The sequence below is a fragment of the Sarcophilus harrisii genome, chromosome 3 (assembly GCF_902635505.1).
Source record: "Sarcophilus harrisii chromosome 3, mSarHar1.11, whole genome shotgun sequence".
NCBI lineage: Eukaryota > Metazoa > Chordata > Mammalia > Dasyuromorphia > Dasyuridae > Sarcophilus > Sarcophilus harrisii.
In genome coordinates, this window is record NC_045428.1 from 475523103 (window position 1) to 475545270 (window position 22168).

Here is a 22168-nt window from a genome sequence, read left to right on the forward strand (position 1 = left end):
GCTACATAAATGTTAGCTATTAATATTATTATTATCATTACTTGGTTGAATTTGTTCTAAAGAGTTTTTTGCCCCGAGCAACCAGAGTTGTTAGTTACAGTTCAGCTCTTCCTATTATGCTACCTTGTCTCACAGGCTCATAGACTAATACACATAATGTGTAATAATTGAGATTTATGAGACTGCTTATTGGTCAAATATATAAAGATGAAAATTCATGCTGGGAGTGACACAAAACACTCAGGGACTAGTTTGAGGACTGCTTTTATTGATTGGAAAGAATACTCCAGGACCTTCTCAATAAGATATATGGTTGCTGAAAGAGATTGGCTGAGCTATTTACATAACATGGTATGACATGATCTACATGAAAATAAATCAAATCCACATATTAATCAGCTATATTATTAAGCATAACCCTTTGAATTGGTCAATTTTCATTAGTAAATGCTGATTAGTACAAGTAATGAATCTTTTGAAATATTCATCTGTATCTGGATCTGCACTAAGTGAAAGTATATTTATGTAAAATATACTGATGTAAAATTCACAGTGACTGTTTTTACTCCAGTGGAAATATGTATTGTAAATTCAAATAATGTTATTGGTTCAAATGAATTTGTATGAAATGAGATTTTTTTCTCCCTCTCCCTCTCTAGGTCACCCTTTTGTACTAGCAAAGGAAATATTAACAACAATAACATAGCAACATGTGGAAGCAAATATCTTGTATTTATATAGTATTCTAGAATTATGGTTTTCAAATTTTAGGGACTTAGAACCCTTTTCACTCCTGAAAATGATGGACCCCCAAAACCTTTCATTTATGTGGGTTATATCTATTGATATTCACCATATTAGAAATTCATGCTGGTAATTAAAATATATTTATTAATTCATTTAAAAATTAAAACAATGCAACTAAAAAGGTAGAAAAACAGCAAACTAAAAAGCCCCGATTAAATACCAAACTAGAAATTCTGAAACTCAAAAGAAGAGATTAATAAAATTGAAACTAAGAAAACTATTGAACTAATAAATAAAACTTAGAATTGGATTTATGAAAAAAACAATAAAATAGATAAAACTTTGGTCAATTTGATCAGAAAAAGGAAATAAAAAACCAAATCACCAGCATCAAAAATGAAAAGGTTCACGAAATTACTACCAATGAAAAAGAAATTAAAGCAATAATTAGAAGATATTTTACCCAACTGTATGGCAGCAAGTCTGATAATCTAACAAAAATCGATGAATATTTACAAAAATGCAAATTACCCAGGTTAACAAAAGAGGAAATAAATTACTTACATAGTCCCATTTTAGAAAAGGAAATTGAAGAATTACTGAATTCCCTAAGAAAAAATCTCCAGCATCAGATGGATTCACAAGTGAATTCTATGAAACATTTGAAGAACAATTAATTCCAATACTATGTAAACCATTTGGAAAAGTAAGTAAAGAAAGAATACTGAGAGATTCCTCCTATGACACAAATATGGCACATTATGATATTTAAACCAGGAAGAGCCAAAACAGAGAAAGAAAATTACAGACCAATCTCTCTAATGAATATTGATACAAAAAATTTAAATAAAATATTAGCAACAATTTATCAGCAGAATAATAATACACTATAACCAAGTGGGATTTGAGCCAGGAATGCAGAGCTGCTTCAATATCATAAAAATTATTACCATAATTGACCATATCAATAACAAAACCATATGATAATCTCAATAGATACAGAAAAAGCTTTTGACAAAATACAGGAATTATTCCTATTAAAAACACTAGAGAGCAAAAGGATAAAGGGAGCTTTCCTTAAAATAATAAGCAGTATCTATCTAAAACCAATAGCAAGAATTATTTGCATCCCCAATTAAGATCAGGAGTGAAACAAAGATGCCCATTTATCTCCACTAATACTCTATTATACTATTGCTAGAAATGTTGGCTTTAGCAATAAGAAAAGAAAAAGAAATGAAAGGAATTAGAATAGGCAATGAGGAAATAAAACTATCCCTCTTTGCAAGTGATATGATGATATACTTAGAGAATCCTAGAAAATCATCCAAAAATATATTGGAAACAATTCACAGCTTTAGCAAAGTTTCAGGATATAAAATAAACTCACAAATCATCAGCATTTCTGTCTATTACTGACAAAGCCTATCAGCAAGAGATATTAAGAGAAATTCCATTTAAAATTACTGTAGACAAAATAAAATGGTTAGAGATATACCTGCCAAGACAAGCCCAAGAACTATATGAACATAATTACAAAACACTTCTCACACAAATAAAGTCAGATCTAAACAAATGGAAAAATATCAATTGCTCATGGGCAGACCAAGCTAATATAGTAAAAATGACAATTCTACATAAATTGGTATACTTGGTCAGTATCATACCAATCAAACTTCCAAAACATTATTTTATATAACTAGATAAAATAACAACAAAATTCATAGAGAGGAACAAAAGATCAAGAATATCAAGGAAATTAATGAAAAAAAAAATACAAAGGATGGTGGCTTAGCAGTACCAAACCTAAAACTATACTATAAAGTAGCAGTAATCAAAACCATTTGGTACTGGCTAAGAAATAGAGTGGTGGATCAGTAGAATAGGTTAGAGACACAAGACACAATAATCAAGGCCTCGAATAATCGAGTATTTGGTAAACCCTGAAACTGCATCTTCTGGAATAAGAACTCACTATTTGACAAAAATTTCTGGAAAACTGCAAAATAATGTCAGAAATTTGACACAGACCTACATCTCACATTCCATAATAAAATTAAGTCAAAATGGACACAGAATTTGAGCATAAAGAATGATACCATAAGCAAGTTAAGAGAACAAGGGATAATTTACTATCAGATCCTTGGAGAAGGGAAAAAATTATGACCAAAGAAAAACTAGAGAACATTATGAAAAGCAAAATGGACAACTTGTATTCTTATAAATTTGACACAGTTTTTTATATATTTTTAAATTGAGATTTTTATCAAAAACACTGGCTGTAGAGATTTTCCCCCAGCTTTTTACTTCCCTTTTAATCTTGTTTTTGTTGGTTTTGTTTGTGTAAAAACGTTTTAATTTAATGTAATGAATCATTCCCCAATTGACGAATGGTCAAAGGATATGAAAAGACAATTTTCAGATGACAAAATTAAAGTCATCTGTAGTTCTATGAAAAAATACTCCAAATTACTATTAGAGAAATGCAAATGAAAACAACTCTGAGGTACTACCTCATTCCTCACAGATTGGCTAAAATGACATGAATATATAATAATAAATATTGAGGGGATGTGAAAAAACTGGGACTCCAATTCATTGTTGTTGGAGTTATGAAATGATTCAACCATTCTGGAGAGCAATTTGGAAACATGCCCAAAGGGCTATAAACCTGTGCATACCCTTTGACCCAGCAGTGCCATTACTGGGTCTGTCTCCCAAGGAAATTATAAAGGAGGGAAAAGCACCCACATGTCCAAAAATGTTTGTAGTAGCTCTTTTTGTGATAGTAAAGAATTGGAAAAGGAGTAGCTGTCCATCAATTGAGGGATGACTGAACAAGTTGTGGTCTATGAAGGCAACTGGAATATTATTTTTCTACAAAATATGATGAACAAGCTGATTTTAGAAAAGACTGAGATTTATATGAACTGATGCTGAGTGAAACAAGCAGAACCACGAATACATTGTAAACAGTAAGAGCAAGATTATGCAATGATCAACTCTGAAAGAATTTGTTTTTCCTCAGTGGTTCAGTGATCTAAAGTAAACCCAATAGACTGCATCAGAAAGTGCCATTTGCATCCAGAAAAAGAGCTCAGGAAACTGAATGTAAATCAACACATCCTATGTTCATTCTGTTTTCTGTTTTTTTCTCTCTCCCATGATTTTTTTGTTCTGATTTTTCTCTCCCAACATGATTCATAAAGCAATATGTATTCAAAATAAATAAATTTACTAAAAAAACCCAATTCCATTGCATGTTAACATAAGTAATATATTTGATTAAAAAAAACTTTCAAAAAAGTAAACATAAATTTACTTGATTAATATATCAAGAAATAAATACTCCTAATAATCCCATCTTAGAAATGAAATCGAACAGGCCATTAATGAACTGTAGGAAAAAATTCACAGAATCAGATGAGTTCATGAATGAATTCTACCAAACACATAAAGTACAATTGATACAATATTACATAAACTACTTGGAAAAATAGGCAAAGAAGGAGTCTTATGAAACTCCTTTTATGACATAAATAGGTGCTGGAAGAACTAAAACAGAGAAAAAATTATAGATCAATTTCCATAATGAATACTGCTCCAAAATATTGGACAGAAGAGTAATAAGGCAGTTACAAGTAATATGTACTATGACCAGGTGGAATTTATACAAAGAATAGAGGTTGGGTTCAGTATTAAAAAAATTATAAACATCAATAAAAAAAAAACAAGAAATCATAGACGATCTCAATAGATGCAGAAAAAGCTTTTTAACAAAATACAGTACACATTCCTATTAAAAACATCATTGAGCACTGGAATAAAGACAACATTCCTTAAAATTATAAGCAGTATGTATGTAAAGCCATCAGTAAGTGTTATCTGTAATAGGGTCAACGTTAGCAAAGTTTCAGGATATGATGAACCTACATAAATAACCAACATTTCTTTATATGACCAACTAAGCCAGCAAGAAATGGAAAGAGAAATTCCATTAAAAATGGAGACAATCTAAAATATTTGGGAATCTACCAAGACAAACCCAGGAGAAATTATAAAACACTTTTCAAAGAAATAAAGACCTAAACATCTGAAAAGATCATGGAGTTTTAGGAGAAAGATAATGAATTTTATTTAGGCAATTTTAGGTCATTAGTCATGGGTACAGTGAATCTAGATAAAGATTTTGATTCAAAAGACTGAGTCCTGGCATTTTCAATTATAATCTATATGACTATGGGTAAGTTATTTAACTTTTCTGAGCTTCATTTTAATTATTTGTAAAATAATGTCTTTCAGCTACACAAAGCTACTGTGAGGAAAATGTGTAAATTTCAATCGGATGGAGGAACTGGTAGTTCATTAAGATGTTGAGACCCATCTGAAATCAGTTGCCACCATGCAAAGAATTTCTAGCTAGTCTGGTTGTATTTTTAGGCTTCTCTCCTCTGGAGAACTGCATTTCTTTATGGAGAAACAAGTAGCTAGAGTTACTGAAACCACCTTTTTATTAGTCATTTTTTTAAATCATGTCCCATTTGTATTTTTTTGGGGGGGAAAGAGACTGGAGTGTTTTGTCATTTTCTTCTTCTCCAGCTCATTTGGCAGATGAGGAATTGAAGCAAGGTTAAATGAGTTGCTCAGAGTCATGCAGCTAATAAATGTCTGAAGCCAGATTTGGACTCAGGAAGATTAATAGCCTTTTTGACTTCAGGCTTTACATTCTATCTAGTCACTTAGTTGCCCTATGGATACTTTTGACCAATCTAAATAAGTTTAGACCAACAAACACAAAACATTTATACACATACAGAAAAACCTTCAAGAGATTTTAAGTTGAAGTTAGCAAATATACTTTTTAAAATGTATGCTTTTTGTTTTATTTTTTCTCTTCAATATCTACAGTTTGTACCACTTGGATCTCATTCTGTTAAGTTTTTGCTTAAGGTATCTCTAAATTTGAGAATAGGAAAGCTAAAAAAAACATTTCTCACCCTCTTTTTTACTTCATCAAAAGGTCAATGAAATTGTCTTTAATCTCCTTGCCAAGGGAAACTAGGAAGGAAGGGTGGAGTTTTTGGCTCAGGGAATTTTTTTCAATTGGAAATGCTTTCTACATAAGGTGAAAAACTTCAATAAAACCAGACTCAATTTAAATACAAATATATATATATATATATATATATATATATATATATATATAATTTCATGTTTAATTAGTAAAACCAGACTCAATTTAAATACAAATATATATATATAATTTCATGTTTAATTAGTTCTTTATTATTACTTAATGCTTGCTGAGCTTAACTGAATTTTTAAAAGACTATTAATGTAAGCAGAACTCAATTTAACATTTCTTTTGCAAATACAAAGATGTTCCATTAAGACGAAACGCTATCATGTATCACAAAGTACACATAATCCTTAATAAAAGCAAGCTTTCTTAATTTCAGTATATTATAAATTGCTATCCTGTAGGACATTCCTGTTTCAAACAACCATGAACAGAATAAATAGTTCAATGTAACCTGGTAAAGGTAAGGAAAGTGATTCATTAGCAAAAAGAACTTAGGACATATTTCTTGTAATTAAATCATTACCACTGAAGCAAGTAAGAAAAAATAAATAAATACCAAAGATGAATATATTTTCACTATCTTTCTAGAATATTTTTAGACTATTGTTTATGATGATTATTCAAAATTCACTTTAAACTTTCATGATATTCTCAGAGGTACTTCACAAGTAGAGTAAGAGTTAAGAGTTTCTTAACCTGATGTTCATGAATTATTTTAAAATATTTTGATAAGAATAAAATTGGTTTCCTTTGTAATTCTAAATATTTTATTTTATGTATTTAAAAACATTCTGAAAAAATGCATATGCTGCCAAGGAGGTCAATGACACATGCAAAAAAATTTTAAGAATCTCTGGCCTAGAAGCAAGTAGATAGAGGTCAAAGATGACTTGTGTGTTGATCAAGGAAGTCAAAGGAAAAACATAGAAAACAGATTACTGAATTAAATTATATTAGCTTTTTTTTCTTATTCCAACTTTCACTGACAAATGAAGTTTGAGAATATTAGAGAAAATGAAAGTTTCAAAAGTATCTGCATATTGTACATTTTTATAAATTAGATTTAAATAGAACTATGGACTAGAATGACTAGTTTAAACAAAAGGAAGGACGACTCTTCAATTAGACATTGAAAACTAGGTGAAATGGGAATTAAACATGACTACTCTCTATACACTATGCTTTTGTCTTCTCTGGGGGAATCTGAGGCAGCACCAGCAATAAGAGCTTACTAGAGAAAGAAAACTTCTATTAGCCATAGCAAAAGGAGGAAATTCTGACTTGGTGAATATTTAGAGGGGACTTATTTCCACATGCACAAAGACTACAACTATTAAGGGGTTCAGAAGAGACAAGAGTTCCTTTGCAGAACATCTGTCATGCTCAGTTTGGCAGGGCAAGGGCAGTCAGAGCTAATACACTATAGTTCAATTTTGAATGGTCAGCCAACAAACATTGTGTTAAGCACTGGAAATAAAGACAAAGGCAAAAGACAGTTTTTGCTCTCAAGGAGCTCACAGATTAATGGGGGAAGCAACATGAAATAACTATGTATAAATAAGATGTATATAGGATAAACTGAAGATAATCACCAGAGAGGAGCACTAGCATTAATGGAGATCAGGAAAGGATTCTTGTACAAGGTAGAATTTTAACTGAGATTGGAAGAAATCCAGGATAGCCAAGGAGCACAGATGAGGAAGAAGAGCTATTTCTCTTGATCAGAATATCTTCTGACCTAGGCTTGAGTACTAGCCTAACTTCTTATTAACTGCTACCATAATCTTCCTGTTTTTCAAGACCCAAATTAGAAGTCTATAAATACTTATCAACCACATCAATAATTTTCATTACTCCATCTAAGTAATATTTTAAAATGTGTTTTAAGTTACTAGCTAAACTAACAATTTACACATAAGTTTTCATTACTAATGACATGCTTCATATCATTTTAAATCCTCAAAATAGTCTTGAGAATAAGGTACTACACATGTTATAATGCTAATTTAAATGAGAATAATAAAGCTAAGACCAGAGGGGGTAAATAACTTGTCAAGGTCATAAAGTTATTAAGTGGCCAGGCCAGCACAAGCCTAGATCAGAACAACATAGATTTTAAATTGGAAGGAACCTTACAAGTCAGCAGGTCCAAACCTCTCATCTGTAAAATGATGCTCAAGGAGGTTAAATGACTATCCAAGATCATATAGGTAATAAATGTCATAGTCTGGCTTGTATAGGAAACAGATCTACGGATGGAGGTAAAGCAACTTTTGCAACATCAAACGCCACTGGCCAGTTCAGCCTCCTCATTTAATAGATGACGAGACTCTTCACTGGAGGTGAAGCTACTTTTGCAAGACCATATGTCAGAAGCCAAATTTGTAAGGTTTCTTTGACTCTATACAAAGTGCTCTTTTTTGACATTTTTATGACTCCAAATATAGTACTCTCCTAATTATACTATAACTGCTCAAAAGTCAAGTAAAAACAAAATAAGAAAAAATGAAATTCATGAACATTTAAAAGTATTATTTTATATAGTGCTTATTTGAAAAATATGACATTCATGAAAATATACATATATGTATATCTCATATGTGTAATATTGATATATACATATTTATACTTATTTTCTTTCAGGAAAACTATATCTATATTTTTAACACATGATCACTAGACTTGACAATGAAAGTCTCTCCTCATGAAATGAATTTATGACAGATATGTCATCCTATTAGTGGTGAAGAAACCATAGTACTCTACATAAAAATGCAAGTGAGGAGGAAATGAGATAATACTATAGATTCTTATAAGATCAGTAGAATTGTTTTATTTAGTGATCACTTTGTGGATCATTAAATGGTCCAATTCTGTAAGTTTTTCTTTTACTCTCTAAAATGACAACAGTTGGTGTAATGTTTGGGCTAACTTTCTGGAGGTATTCTGGACAAGGTCCTTGGTCTCAGCAGGATAGACACCATGAGAATGGTCAGGGATAGAGTCTAAAGTCTTTATTGTCTCCTTCACAGTCTGACTCCTTCACAGTCTGTTCACTCTGACTGACTGTGTCCCCAGTTCTCTCAGCCTTTAAATACTCTATACAATTACATCATTGCAGCCTACTGAATATGTGTGGACTAGAAAACCATTATATCACTATTCTAAGTACTAAGTATATGTAAACTAGCGAACCATCATCTCATCAATTCCACTGAGTTAACACCTTGTAAGTATCCTTGTTTCAAGTACACTTCTCTAGAGTTTGCCCTCTACAAGTTGGAAATTGAACAAGATTTCCTTTCCATAGGTCATTTGCAGGAAAGCAAAAATGGCAGCAACTGATTCATGGTAGGAAATATGGAGCCAATTTCATTATTTTATATCCAACAAGAATACAGGGAAGGAATTTAAGTGCCACAGAAATCAATTTATCCATCTGTATGATAGTCAACCGTGGCCACTATCACTGCTTCCCAAAACTTTTCTTCACTTTCAGAGATTTTTTTTCAAGGATAGAAATACTACCATTATGAAACATACAATATGGAAGTTTTTCCTTATCTTGATAGGTTTCCAGTATGGTATGTATGATTTTTACAACACCCCAATGAAATCCTGAGAAACCTAAGGGATACAGAAATAAGTTTTCAAATATTATATTTCATTAACTAATATCAGACTAATAACTTGAAGCTTTTTCTTGTGACTTCCTAATTCTCTGCTAGCTCCATTAAGAAAACATGGTATTTTATGAAGTTTATGACTTCTTTAGGTGAATGTACAGATTCAAATTAATTAGCAATATGATTATGTAAACTTATATTTTAATAACTGTACAAAATAAAACAACAAATTGACTTATCCGATATCAAAACAGCTTGTTAATACAACACTAGAACTATGAGCCAGATCATTTAACTCAGATCAGTATTTTTTACTAAGAATTAAATAATTCTGTAGAAGAGAACTTAGGGTTTAGGGAAGTAGTGGGAATATTCTACAGTTCAGTGGTAAAGTAAAATGAGGTGAGTGGAACTTATTTTACTTGTATTTTGATTTTCACATTTCATAGTTAGCCAAAGGGGTTAGATAAGAGGGTTATCAAAAAGAAGACAAATGATGATATCACTTGCTTCAGACAAATATAAAGAGCAAGGAAAAGTGTGCTACAAATTTAGGGAGTACAGTATGCTTATGTATCGGCCATCATCATTTAATACACCATTTAATAACAAAATGCAAGTTGAATGAGGAGAGAACGAAATATTTAAAAGGATAGCATCCTACTTTTCCAGGTTTTGAAGGAGACTGAAATTTTCCTTGAAAGAATGAAATTCGTCTTATGGAGTAAAGAAGAAAAAGATTATAAAAGAGAAAGGGGAAATTCTTGTTTATGTTTAGATACTGAAGGGCAGAAAATATGACATATTTATATGGCATTTATAATAAATAGTAGATACATGGCTTCTATAAATGGTAAAAATGAACTGATTGTAAAAGAAACAATCTCAGGTACGGTATCATCTGAGGTATCACAATTGGTATCAGATGAGGAATCATCAAACAATGGTCAAAGAAAAGAAAAGTGATAGTTGAACTACAATGATGATGGTGGACTCTATGATGGGGGATGTAATGTCATATTTGTTAATTTGACTTAAAAACAGAAATGTCTGATGTTTTCTCAGGCATTTATCCATATAGATAACTTTCATTTATTGTTAACTAAAGGTGAATCTGTCCAATCCTGATAATTCATATGTAGACAAACAATATCACCAGAAAGAGCCTAAAATATTTCTGAGTATTATAAAGCAAAACCAATTACTCTAGGCAAAAAACCCTGAAGATTCCACAGTCACTATTGTAGTTTTGAGGATTCAGAAGAGAAAGAAAGAAAGAATATTATGCTGAGGAACGGGACTTCTGAACCATGATATAAAATATAGCATATGGACTTAGTCTAAAATGACCATCAAAAGCACAATGGCCTGGAGTCTTGGAAACATGATCAAGAGGGTTTTGAATATTGGAAGATAGAAAGCTGACAACACAGAATTGCTAAGTCTTATACTAAAGGTACAGTAGATACAACGTAAGAGGAAGAATAGAAGAAAAGAGAACCAATATTCCCAGAAACAATACACAAAAAAAAAATCAGAATAAAATGCAATCTCATACAACTATATATTGAGGAACATGTATTAATAAAATATAAATTGAATTAGAGATTCCGATGCATAGAAACAAATATAATCTCAGAGATCTCAGAGAGTTGGTAGGATAGTGCTTATTGCTAGAATTTGTCCAAATAGAGATATATTATATTCAAAAAAGAATCAGAAAGATAAAAGTAGGTTGAGTAGCAATGCATAGTAAGAAAATACTCATGTATGTAGAAACTTAGGAAACTGAATTTTTTTAAAAATTGGCTGAAGAGCAAGGGAAAAAAAATACAAGTAATATTTTTGGTGAAGTCTACCATAGATGACATAGATAGCGGGGATTAAATGCACAGTTTGGGAAATAGCTAACATCTAGCACTAATTTAGAGATGGGAAACTTTAATTATTTGGATATCTATTGCTGGAGCTCCCTTTCTACAAAATTCAGAGCTATTGATAAACCTTTGGCTATCCTAAAAGATAATTTCTTCCTTCAAAATATAAAGGTGGTAACAGAAGAACTGCTTTGCTACAATGGGCACCTGGATGGCACAGTGGAAAGAGTACCAGATTTATAGGCAGCAAGACTTTACTTCTTGAGTTTAATTCTGGCCTTAGACACTATCTGTGTGACCCTGAGCAAGTCACTTAAACCTGTTTGCCTCAGTTTCCTCATCTGTAAAATTAGTTGGAGAAGGAAATGACAAATTACTCCAATATATCTGCCAATAAAATTTGAAATGGGCTCACAAAGACTCAGACATAACTGCAAACAACTAAAGAATAACAAATAACAGTGACTTTGGATAAACATGGGAGAAGTGGTGACAGAATAATCTTAAGATAAGAGTTATAATAAAGGAAGAGAAAACTAGGTATAATCTGATATGCCCCAGATTTTGAGAATACAAGTTCCAAAGTGTTTAAGGAAAAGGAAAAGTTTTCCCAATGTAAAAGAATGAGAGGTCCTTAAGAATTAAATTCTTAAAACACAAATAGAAATTATTTCAATGCAAATGAGATAAGGAAGCTAAGGAGAGACTGAAGTGAATATACCAATTAAGTTTTTTTTTTTAAAAGATATGTACAGAAGATGAAAGTCTGGAATACCATAATAAGGTAAGGCTGATGATGAATCTTTGGTATGAGAAACAGTTCTTTATATGTTAGTAATAAGAAAATAAAAAAAGAATAGAACTGCTTTGTGTGGCAGGGATGAGAAGATAGTTACAGGCAATGGTGAGAAAACTGAATAATGCAATTTGAATTTATTTTCTTTTCCAAGTTGATTAGTCTTTGAATTGGGTAGGACGTAATACAAACCCTAGAAAAGTTGGGGATTCTAGCTCTCATATAAATTGTATAAATATTTTGTCTTCTAGATATCAGTTTGTTCATCTGTAGAAGTCTCATCCGCTTCTAAGGTATCATGCCATATATTAAGGTGGCATTTGCTTTGCCTCAATGGAAGTGAGTCATCAGTCCTGGTTGAACTACATTCTAGAATAGGACAGACTGATATGAATGCTGGCTCATTTTTTGTGATTTTTAAATGGAAGAGAAGCTAGAGAACTGCATAAGGATCAAATATAACAATTTTCAAAAACAATAGGAGAGGAGCAGCTAGGTGGCGCAGTGGATAGAGCACCAGCCCTGGAATCAGGAGGGCCTGAATTCAAATCTGGTCTCAGACACTTAACACTTTCTAGCTGGATGACCCCAGACAAGTCACTTGACCTCAATTGCCTCGGGGGAAAAAAAAAAAGAGTAGATGAAGCTGGATTCTTCAAACTTTAGATCACGGAACACTTGAACATATTATGAACAAAACTGAGAGGTAAAGATTAGATAGTAGTAAAATTAGTTGGATTTGAAAGAGATTAAATGATTGAAACCAATAAGTTGTCAAACAGGGGGTCAATGGTAAAATGAAAAGATGTCAATGTACTGTATCTCTGCAAACTGTCCTTGTTTTTTCCAATATTCAATATATATATATCAATTACTTTGATAACAACAAAGATGCACGTTTTCAAATTTCAGATGATATGACTGTTGGAAGGATGGATAGCATATTAGATGATGATTTGGATCCAAAAATATGAAACAGGATGAAATTTAATAAGGATCCAGAAAGAAGAGGTTAAAATTTATGTTTCAGTCTGCTTACTAGGGCCACATCTGGAAACTGTTTAATTCTGGACATTATATTTTTAAAATATATTTAAAAATCTAAGGTATATCAACAGGGTAATTAGGATACAGAGAGAAAAATGGAGAGGAAGGGAGGAAAGAAAAAAAGGAAGGAAAAAAGAAAAGGAAGAAAGAAGAAAAGAAACTAGAATTTATTAAGTACTATGTGCCAGGCACCGAGCTAAACATTACAAATATTATTTCATTTGATCCTCACAACAATCCTGAGATATAGTTACTATTGCTATGCAGAAAAGAGTTTAAGTGACCTGCCCAAGGACATAAAAATAGTGTCTAAGAGTATATCTTTTTCCTGATTCCAGGCCCAGAACTGTATCTAATGTGTCTCTTAGCTATGTAAAGAACATATCACTTGAAGGACAGTTGAATGAGTTGGGGATATTTGTACTGAAGAATAGTGACTTTCTTCAAGAATTTGAAGGGTTTTTATACATGATGGGATTAGACTTTTTTGCTTAGCACCAGAAACAGGACTACAAACAATGTGTTTATAAGATGAAAAGCTTCCTATTCCCTTTCTAAAAAAAGAATGAATTGACTTAGATGATAATGGGTTCTCTTCTCATTTGAAGTCTTCAAACAAAAGTTAATCTACTTGACGGGTATTGAAGAAAAGATTCTAGATCAGCAATGGGTTGTAGTAGATGATTTCTGAGATCCCCAACAGATCTTCAATTAATTGTATAGACTGAAAAATGCTGAAAATCTATGAAGTTAATAGCATTATGGTAATTTATTTAGTTAATAGACAGAAAAGTAATCCTGCACTAAATCAGGGAATAAATTACAGATATTATAGAAGAAGATTATACAATATAAATTCTGATAAAGAAAAATAATTTTACCTCCAAGGACCATGCCAGCCTGACAGCATTTTCTTAGACGACATGCTGGACAATTTTTTCTACGAATTTTGTCAACTATGCAGTCGTTTCTCCCAGCACATAAATAATTATGCTGTCCTGAAATAAAAGAAAAGCTATTTTTGATATTTCAAAAACACTTAAAATTTTTATAAAATAGTAATTTAAAAATTTTAAAATATTTTTTCAGTAACAACATTAGCTCAAACTTTTGGCATTGACATCACTGCATTTTATAACAGAAACAACTCTTTTTGAATCTTGCAAATCTTGTTGAATGCAATATTCTGGTTAACTTAATTTTTCAGTAAAGTCAACTTTGTGACCACTGAACCCATATTAACTCCTGTTTTAAAATCACACTCCATTTTTTGCCCTCTTTAATACAGAAAATAATATGTGTGTATGTATGCATATGTATATATATAAACATATGTATATGTACATATATTATGACTAAGAATCACAAAACAGATCTCATGGTCATCATATGACCATTATATTTAACCATTCATGTAAGTATAGGACCTAGATTGAGTACCTTAAAACACCCTTAAAATAATTCCTGTTTAATTAATTTCAGCTTTTCTTCTACCATTGTCAGTTCATTTTGTCATGATTGCCATTTATCATCTTCTTTCTCTAGATGAATGGCTGCTCTGCTTTTCATATTTCTCTTTCACTGACAAATTTGAATAAAGTCTTCACATTTTGGTTTCACTGATTATTGACATATAAATCACAATGCTTCTTCAAAATTCTTCTGATCATTTTTAAAGAATATTTTAAATAACCCGGGGTCAACTTTCCTCTTCAAACCTAAAATTTCTGGATTAACTGCAGTGGTAGTTGCTTAGTTACTATTTTCCTAAGTGGATAGTAATGTGTCCAACTTATCCTGTGGCCATGTGTCTAATAACCTAAACCATCTACAGCAGCCATGAACATGGAAATAAGCATAGTCTTCAGATGACAAGGAACAAAACAACAAACAAAACTATCACTTAGACGCTCTCAGAATTTAATAATCTAGAACAATGTAAATTGGTCTATTAATTTAACAAACTTGATTGTCAGATTCTTTCATCAGCAAATATACTATAGGTTGGGAGACACCTTCAATGAATGTTTAATTAAGAAAGTAAAAGACTAAATACAAAACTATTGGCTTCAAAGGAATTCCTGAAATTTGTCAAACACACCAGAAGATGCTTAATCAGAGGTAAGTTGGTATATAAAGCAAATAATATAAGAGGAACATTCTCCAACTTTCCAAAGTTCATCAAAGAGCTTTCAGCTATTGTTTATTCATTTATTTTTAGCAAATAGCCCACAACAAATGCTCTGGCTTATATATTCCTGAAATTTCATCCATTATTTAACATAAAGGTCAGTTAAATAAACTCTATGTACAAGTCTAATGCTGGAGGTTGGAGAAGAGTATAGAGATGACACTAAACTTCAGAAAATGGGCAAACACCTTTTTTTTACCTTCATACCAGTTGGCCCTATTGGGATATTTACACCTTGAATTGTGCAAACAGGTTTTAGTACTATTTTACACAAGCAACAGCATGGTGTAATACAAAGAGCACAAAAGTGGAAACAAAAAGGACAGGGCTTACTTAACTTTATTTGTAAATGAAGGAAAAAGTATTTCCACTACCTGCCTTACTGGACTACTAGACTAAATGTGCTTATAAATGATAAGGCACTATATAACTTAAGCTATTATTAGTATTGCTGAACTGGGTATGTAGGAGCAACTAGGTGGTGCAGGGCACTTAGTTCCAGGACTGGAGCCAGGAAGACCTCAGTTCAAATCCAATCTCAGATACTATTGGTGAGATTTTGGGCGAGTTATTAACACTATTTGCCTCACTTCCTCATCATAAAATGAGCTGTAGAAAGATATTGGCAGGCCACTTCAATATTTTTGCAAAGAAAACCCCCAAAAGGAGTCACAGTCGGACAAGACTGAAAACAACAACAAAATATATGAATATAAAGTGAAAAGGGATTCTTTTTTTAATGCAAATTTGTAAAAGAGAATTGTGACAATAGTGTTTTACAAGAAGTTGCCTTTTCACCAAGGAAGAAATGGGCCCAAATATTAAAAATATAAAAACAGAGCACATCAAACTATCTTACATAGATAACAGGAATATCAACTACCTATGTAAAAATGTGCATTTATACTACGAGAATAAAGAAATGAATCTGTTGCACCTATCTGCTTCTGGGTCATGAAGACCTAGAAAAAGACAGGACAGGGAATGGGAGAATTGTTTCTTCTGGGTGAGTAGCAAGAGAAATTGTCATAGCTTTTCGATTCCTTTCTCTCTGAGACGTTGGTTGGTTTGGTTTTTTCACATAGAAAGAAAGTCTACAAATAGAATACTTTTCTCAATTTACATACATAAATCTGGCACTCCTACTGAACCAGGAAGCAGAATAAAAACTCATCTCCCTATGCCTACAATAGTAATGCCTTTTCAGATGTAAAAAGGAGACAAATTGAGATGAATATTTAATTATAAATAAAAACAATTTCGTATCCTCATTTTAGAGAGGGGATCTTGTAGTTCAGAAATTTTATGACTTGTCTAAAGTCACACAGCTAGTCAATAGCTTTTAGGACAAGAACTCAAGTCATCTGATTTAATTTCAAAGCTCTTTCTACCACACTGCATTTTCTTTTACGTCAATAAAATTGATTTAATTAACAAATGACATTTAATCCAGCAAACTGCTATGTGTTTTTTAATGTCAAACTAATTCCAGTAATTTTTTGCTCTAAAAATCTTTCAAACCTATACAATTAAAGTGATGTTGGATTTTCTAAAGTTATATGAGTGAAGCATAAATTCTGGCAGTTCCTACCAATCTAGTAAGGGTTACAATGGACTTACTGATAGAATTTGTGTCTATTATCAGACTAGCCAATTTCTGAAAGGGTTATTCTTAGAGAACTGACTATCATATGATGAATTTTCCACAATTCAGGCACCATAAAGAGTCCTCTATGGCAAGGAAAGATATATTTTATAATATATGTATGTGTGTGTGTATGTATGTATGTATCAGTAGAGAGAGTACTACATTAATAAATTGTAGATTTTTGAAGCACTGATATAAAGTCAAATGAAGCTTGTATTTTTAAAAAACACAGGAATAATATAAAATATACTAAACTTGTTTAATGCATTACTTGACAAAAAGCTTTTTTTATCATTTATGAACAAGATAATAAAATATGATTTCTCCAAGTAAAACAGTAAATTCCATTAATTTTAGTAAAACTTGAACAGGGAGCATAGAAAGAAAAAGTTAGCTTTTCCATTTTTCTTAACCTACAAGTTAGTTCTGTTAAAGGTCCCCTTTTGATCCAAATGTTGGCATGCTACAAAAACACACACAATGTATTTTGTAGTTAGAATTGTATTAATGTTTTGTTTATTATTAAAGTTGTAAGAATAATGTAAAGAACCAATTTATATTCCTCAGTATGCTCCATTTCATTGTGATTTTAAAAGTAATGCTGTAATACAAAGATGTTAAACACAAGCAGAGACAGGGGCCATTAAACCGTATGTAAGAATTTTGCCAATTCATATTGACTTAGCAATACAGTAACATTATTTATGTTTTGCTGTATTTCAACTTTTGTTAAATATTTATCAACTACATTTAACCTGCTTTAAGACTAAAGAAGCATGGCCACAGTTTTTGATCTCCTTCTCTAGTATTATTAAGATATGAAAAACACTGCAAACCCATTAATAGAAAGTAATTTCTATTTTTATTAATTAGGAACGATTAAAAAGGGAAACAATTATAAGTAAAATATGTGTTATCTAAGTATATGTATTTATACAGATAATTGAGTGGAATGAAGATGATGTCTTTTTAAAAGGAAAAAAATTAGAAAAGTGGTTCAAATGAAGAAAAACTTCTGACAGTTGAAAATAATTCAAAGTCCTTCATGTAGAGCAAATCTTCATACTATTCTGTTTAGGCTGCCTGAAAGAGAAAATCAGCTATCTTCTGATAAATTACAAAAAGACAATTAACATATCTTGTGTTTGATAAGTTAATCCCTATAGACTGGGTGATTGTTGATAGTAGGACGGAAGCTAATGGGGTCTTGGCACTGGGTAAGGATGCTAAAGTCCAACTGAATGAGGAAAGCTAAAAAGTTTTTTAATCTGAGTTTAAAAATTCTGAACAAATGATTCCTACATAAACCTTGAAGAAGTGGAGCCAAAATAAAATTAACATTTTTAATTACAGTAATTTAGTCGTTATAGTAATATATGGCAATTGGTATTACCAAAGTATCTAATTTTATATCTGTATTCCAATTTCATTAAATCTTGTACAAACTAAATCCTTTATTTATATGCTTATATAATAGATGCATATTAAATATCTGAATGAATGGTTAACATATCTTCTAGCTCTAAGTCATATGATACTGAAGTTTTATAATTTTCAATTTATTAATATTATGCTACTGTCCCCGTCCCCTCAGTTAACCTCATCTGTAAGACAGCCGTTTGGACAAGGCACCATTAACTTCCTGTGTAGCAGCTTTCTCTTACTTAATAATGTATTCAGAATGGACAAACACACACACACACAAACTTACTTAAACCAAATATACTATTGGGCCTTATGGATCCAAACTGGCAAAAGCAACAATAGTACAAAACAATATATCATAGAGACTCTCATATCAGTGGCAACTTCACCCAAACTCATGAAAATAAAATAAAGGAACCAAAATGAAATAAGCGTAGAGCAGAAAGATTAATTTTCTTTGCTGATTCATATGATTTGTTGCTTCTTAGAATCTCTAACAATTGACAGAAACTAGAATTTTAACAGTGATGAAGCTGAATATGTAATTACTGTTGAATTTTACTATCAGTCAGATGAGGCACAACTTTAAATCACATTAATTCTCTTATCTGGGCACTCTACTGAAAAACACACAGATTTCAAGGAATCTTAGCAATGTCCAGATTTATTTCATTTCTTAAAGTGCTGCAAATAATGATGTTTTTAATGTATAGAATTGGAGTTGGACTTGTGATTTCAGTAGTTTAGGGAATTCTAGGGTGAAAGTCTTTCTTCCAATACAAGTTGGCTTCTTTGTCACAATTGAAAGCTGCACAGAGCAAAGGCTATGTCAGAGGCAGAATCTGAAATCAGCTTTGTGAGGTCTTCCTTTACTGTGTCATTCTGTTTCTGACATTTACACAAATGTCACTAAAAAAGAAAAGGTATTTTGCCTTGATTTATTCATTAACTTAATACAGGTTGATTTTTTTATATTTTGGGGAAGGGGCGTCTCTTCACAGATATTTACCACACCTTGAAATAAGAGAAGTTTGCCTTACCTTTCTCAGTATCAGTCTTCTTAGTGGATAGCAGATATGCTTTAAGAAACAGGAAATCACATCCGAAATTTATCACTTGCTAGGTGTCTCAGAAGTAACAGAAAAGGGACTGAATAATGATGTTGTCTCACTTACATTCCATTAATTACCATTCTTTTTCAAGGCAAAAATGGAGTTTGCTCTACAGCTATCCCCACATATTTTTCAAAAAAAAATCTTTTGAAATTTTATATCCATTTAATTCATAATAATTATTTTTCTCAGTCTTATGCATCAAAACTGTTTTTTGATTTTTTTTGGCTATCTCTGTTCTTCACAAGGAATTTGTTACTAGTTACATATAACCACTAAGTTCAACAATATTTTTATTTTGACCACCTGTCCCCAAAAACATAGCTTTTAAAAATGTAATTATTCCATTAACTATTTTAGCCCAACCTTCCATGAAAGGATAGACACATCATGAAGTGTTAATGAGAATTCCTTAAATGTTAATCCAACATTTATTCAAAATTAACAAAAGAATTTCACAATATCAACGTTAAAAAAGATCACAGTCCACCATAAAAATGCAGTATCAATAACTGAACTTAAATATCTTGCAGACAAACAAGGATTAGATACTTCCTAATCATTAAAAATCCCTAGTAGCTATGGCTCCTAGCAATCAGTTACTCACTATCAGTGCAGGAAAATTAATTTCATAGGATTTAATAGAAGTTAAGCACTTCCCTTGCTTTCATTTTGGAAAGCAGGAAGAAGCAAACAGAGAAGTGGCAAGAAAAATGGACATATTAAAAAAAAACAAAAAGGAAAAAAACAGAAAAAATGACTGTCAGTGAAAATTATGTTTTTATGTGTATTTTTAAGCATGAAATTAAGAACTACATTAAATAATACTTTTTTTCTTCATTGTTCTCTGGAATTGATAATGGGTTCTCTAAAATTATATCAACAAAGTTGAAGCTCTAAGAAAAGGCTTTTTAAAATATGGACCAGATCAGGGACTGCACACTTATACAATGACCAGTCTAATCAATGTGAAGAGGTTTGCATTAAGTGATGAATTTTTCAACTATGGCAACTTGTGAAACACAGAGGGGCTATGATTTATGCTAGTAAAAGGAATAGTCTTTAATGAAATAACAGATCTTTTAAAATAACAAAGTATGGACTTGAAAAACTGTTGGTGTACTATTTTTGGATTTTTCAAGTTTACAATAATAATGATTGCTGACATTGATATGGAACTTTACAATTATATAAAAGACTTCATTCAAACCCCTTATTTCAGCTCATCCTCATAATAATTCTATGAAATAGTTATAACAGATAATATTATCCCCATTTTAAAGATGAGGAAATAAAGTTCAGAGGAGTTAAGTGACTTGACCACAATGACATATCTAATAAGTATCTGAAAAATACAAAACTAGTTATGTCCTGCCTCCAAAACCAGAATTCTTTCCACTATACCATAATGCTTTAAATGACAAATTTTTATGCAGCACTTTTAAACCATGTGTCAGAAAGGAAAATGAGAACAGCAGAAGCTATGGTAAGAACTGACAATACTGCAGGAAAAATTTTCTGTACTGTACCTTGTTATTGCAACCAGAACACGGTCACAGCTCTAAGAGACTGGGTCACCCCAAAAAGCCACTTGTGAAGGCAAGAGCTAGACAGTGAGAAGGAGATATAGAACTAGGGTCAATGAAAGCCAAGATTTGATTTTAAAAGGGTGGTGATAAGAGTTTAAATTTATCTGAAATCATAATATAATACTATGTTTTAATAATTTGCACATATATAACCTGTATAAATTATAACATAATTCCTATTAAGCTGATCTTTTGCATCCAAATCACCTAGTCAAATTTAGCAATAAGATGAGTTCTGCAGAGCTGGAAAATCTACTGTTAGGGGATATCAGTAAATACCTGTGTGTATACAAACAGATAAATACACACACACACATAAAATATATGTACCCCAGACATGCTTTGTCTTAATACTATATGTCCTTAGCAAAATGCTGAAATGAACCACTAAAACAGAAATTTCTACAATGCAAGATAAGCTTTGGGGGCTTGTAGAATCTGCTTTAATTTGAAAATACTGTCAACTGAAATATGTATTTTCAAATATCACTTGAAATAAGAAAAAATGTCCTTATACATAAAGGTTAAAGCTGTCCTGCAGATATTATTTTCAATGGATGTAAATGAAGAGGGTTGCAATAAAAAGAAAAATAATTCTTTTTACCAATTTTTGGATCATTAGTCCTCTTCCTTATATATACTCATATAACATCAGCATTCTAATAGAATCATATCTTAAAAATTAGATATGACTTCAAAGTTCATATTTCACTGAAATAACTGAGGGCCTTCACCAAAAGCTCCCTTTTCTCCTGTTTTTTTTTTTTTCCACATCATTCATATGCCTTTCTCCACTTCTTTCCTTTCACCCCTTTCTCACAAGAAGAATTGGCCCTACTCCTTATGTCAAGGCAAATGTCTCCAATTACACAAAAGCGACCCCATTCCATTCTATCTTTTCCAACAGAATGCCCCCTCCCATCATCCCCCTTTCTTTCACTCTTCTTCATCATTTCTCAATGTCTACAGGCCATTTCCCTGTTGCCTATAAAGAAACTCATTTTTCTACCATGCTTAAAACTACTTC

At 31.6% G+C, this 22168-nt stretch overlaps 1 protein-coding gene across 4 annotated transcripts in view; it reads right to left on the reverse strand.

Moving 5' to 3' along the window:
- PGR (progesterone receptor) overlaps positions 1-22168 on the reverse strand; it is a 77968-nt gene that overhangs the window by 36442 nt on the left and 19358 nt on the right. For all 4 annotated transcript variants that reach the window (XM_031961046.1, XM_031961049.1, XM_031961048.1 and 1 more), the window contains exon 3: positions 14058-14174. In XM_031961046.1, coding sequence (XP_031816906.1) covers positions 14058-14174 — 117 coding nt within the window. The remainder of the gene's footprint in view (positions 1-14057; positions 14175-22168) is intronic.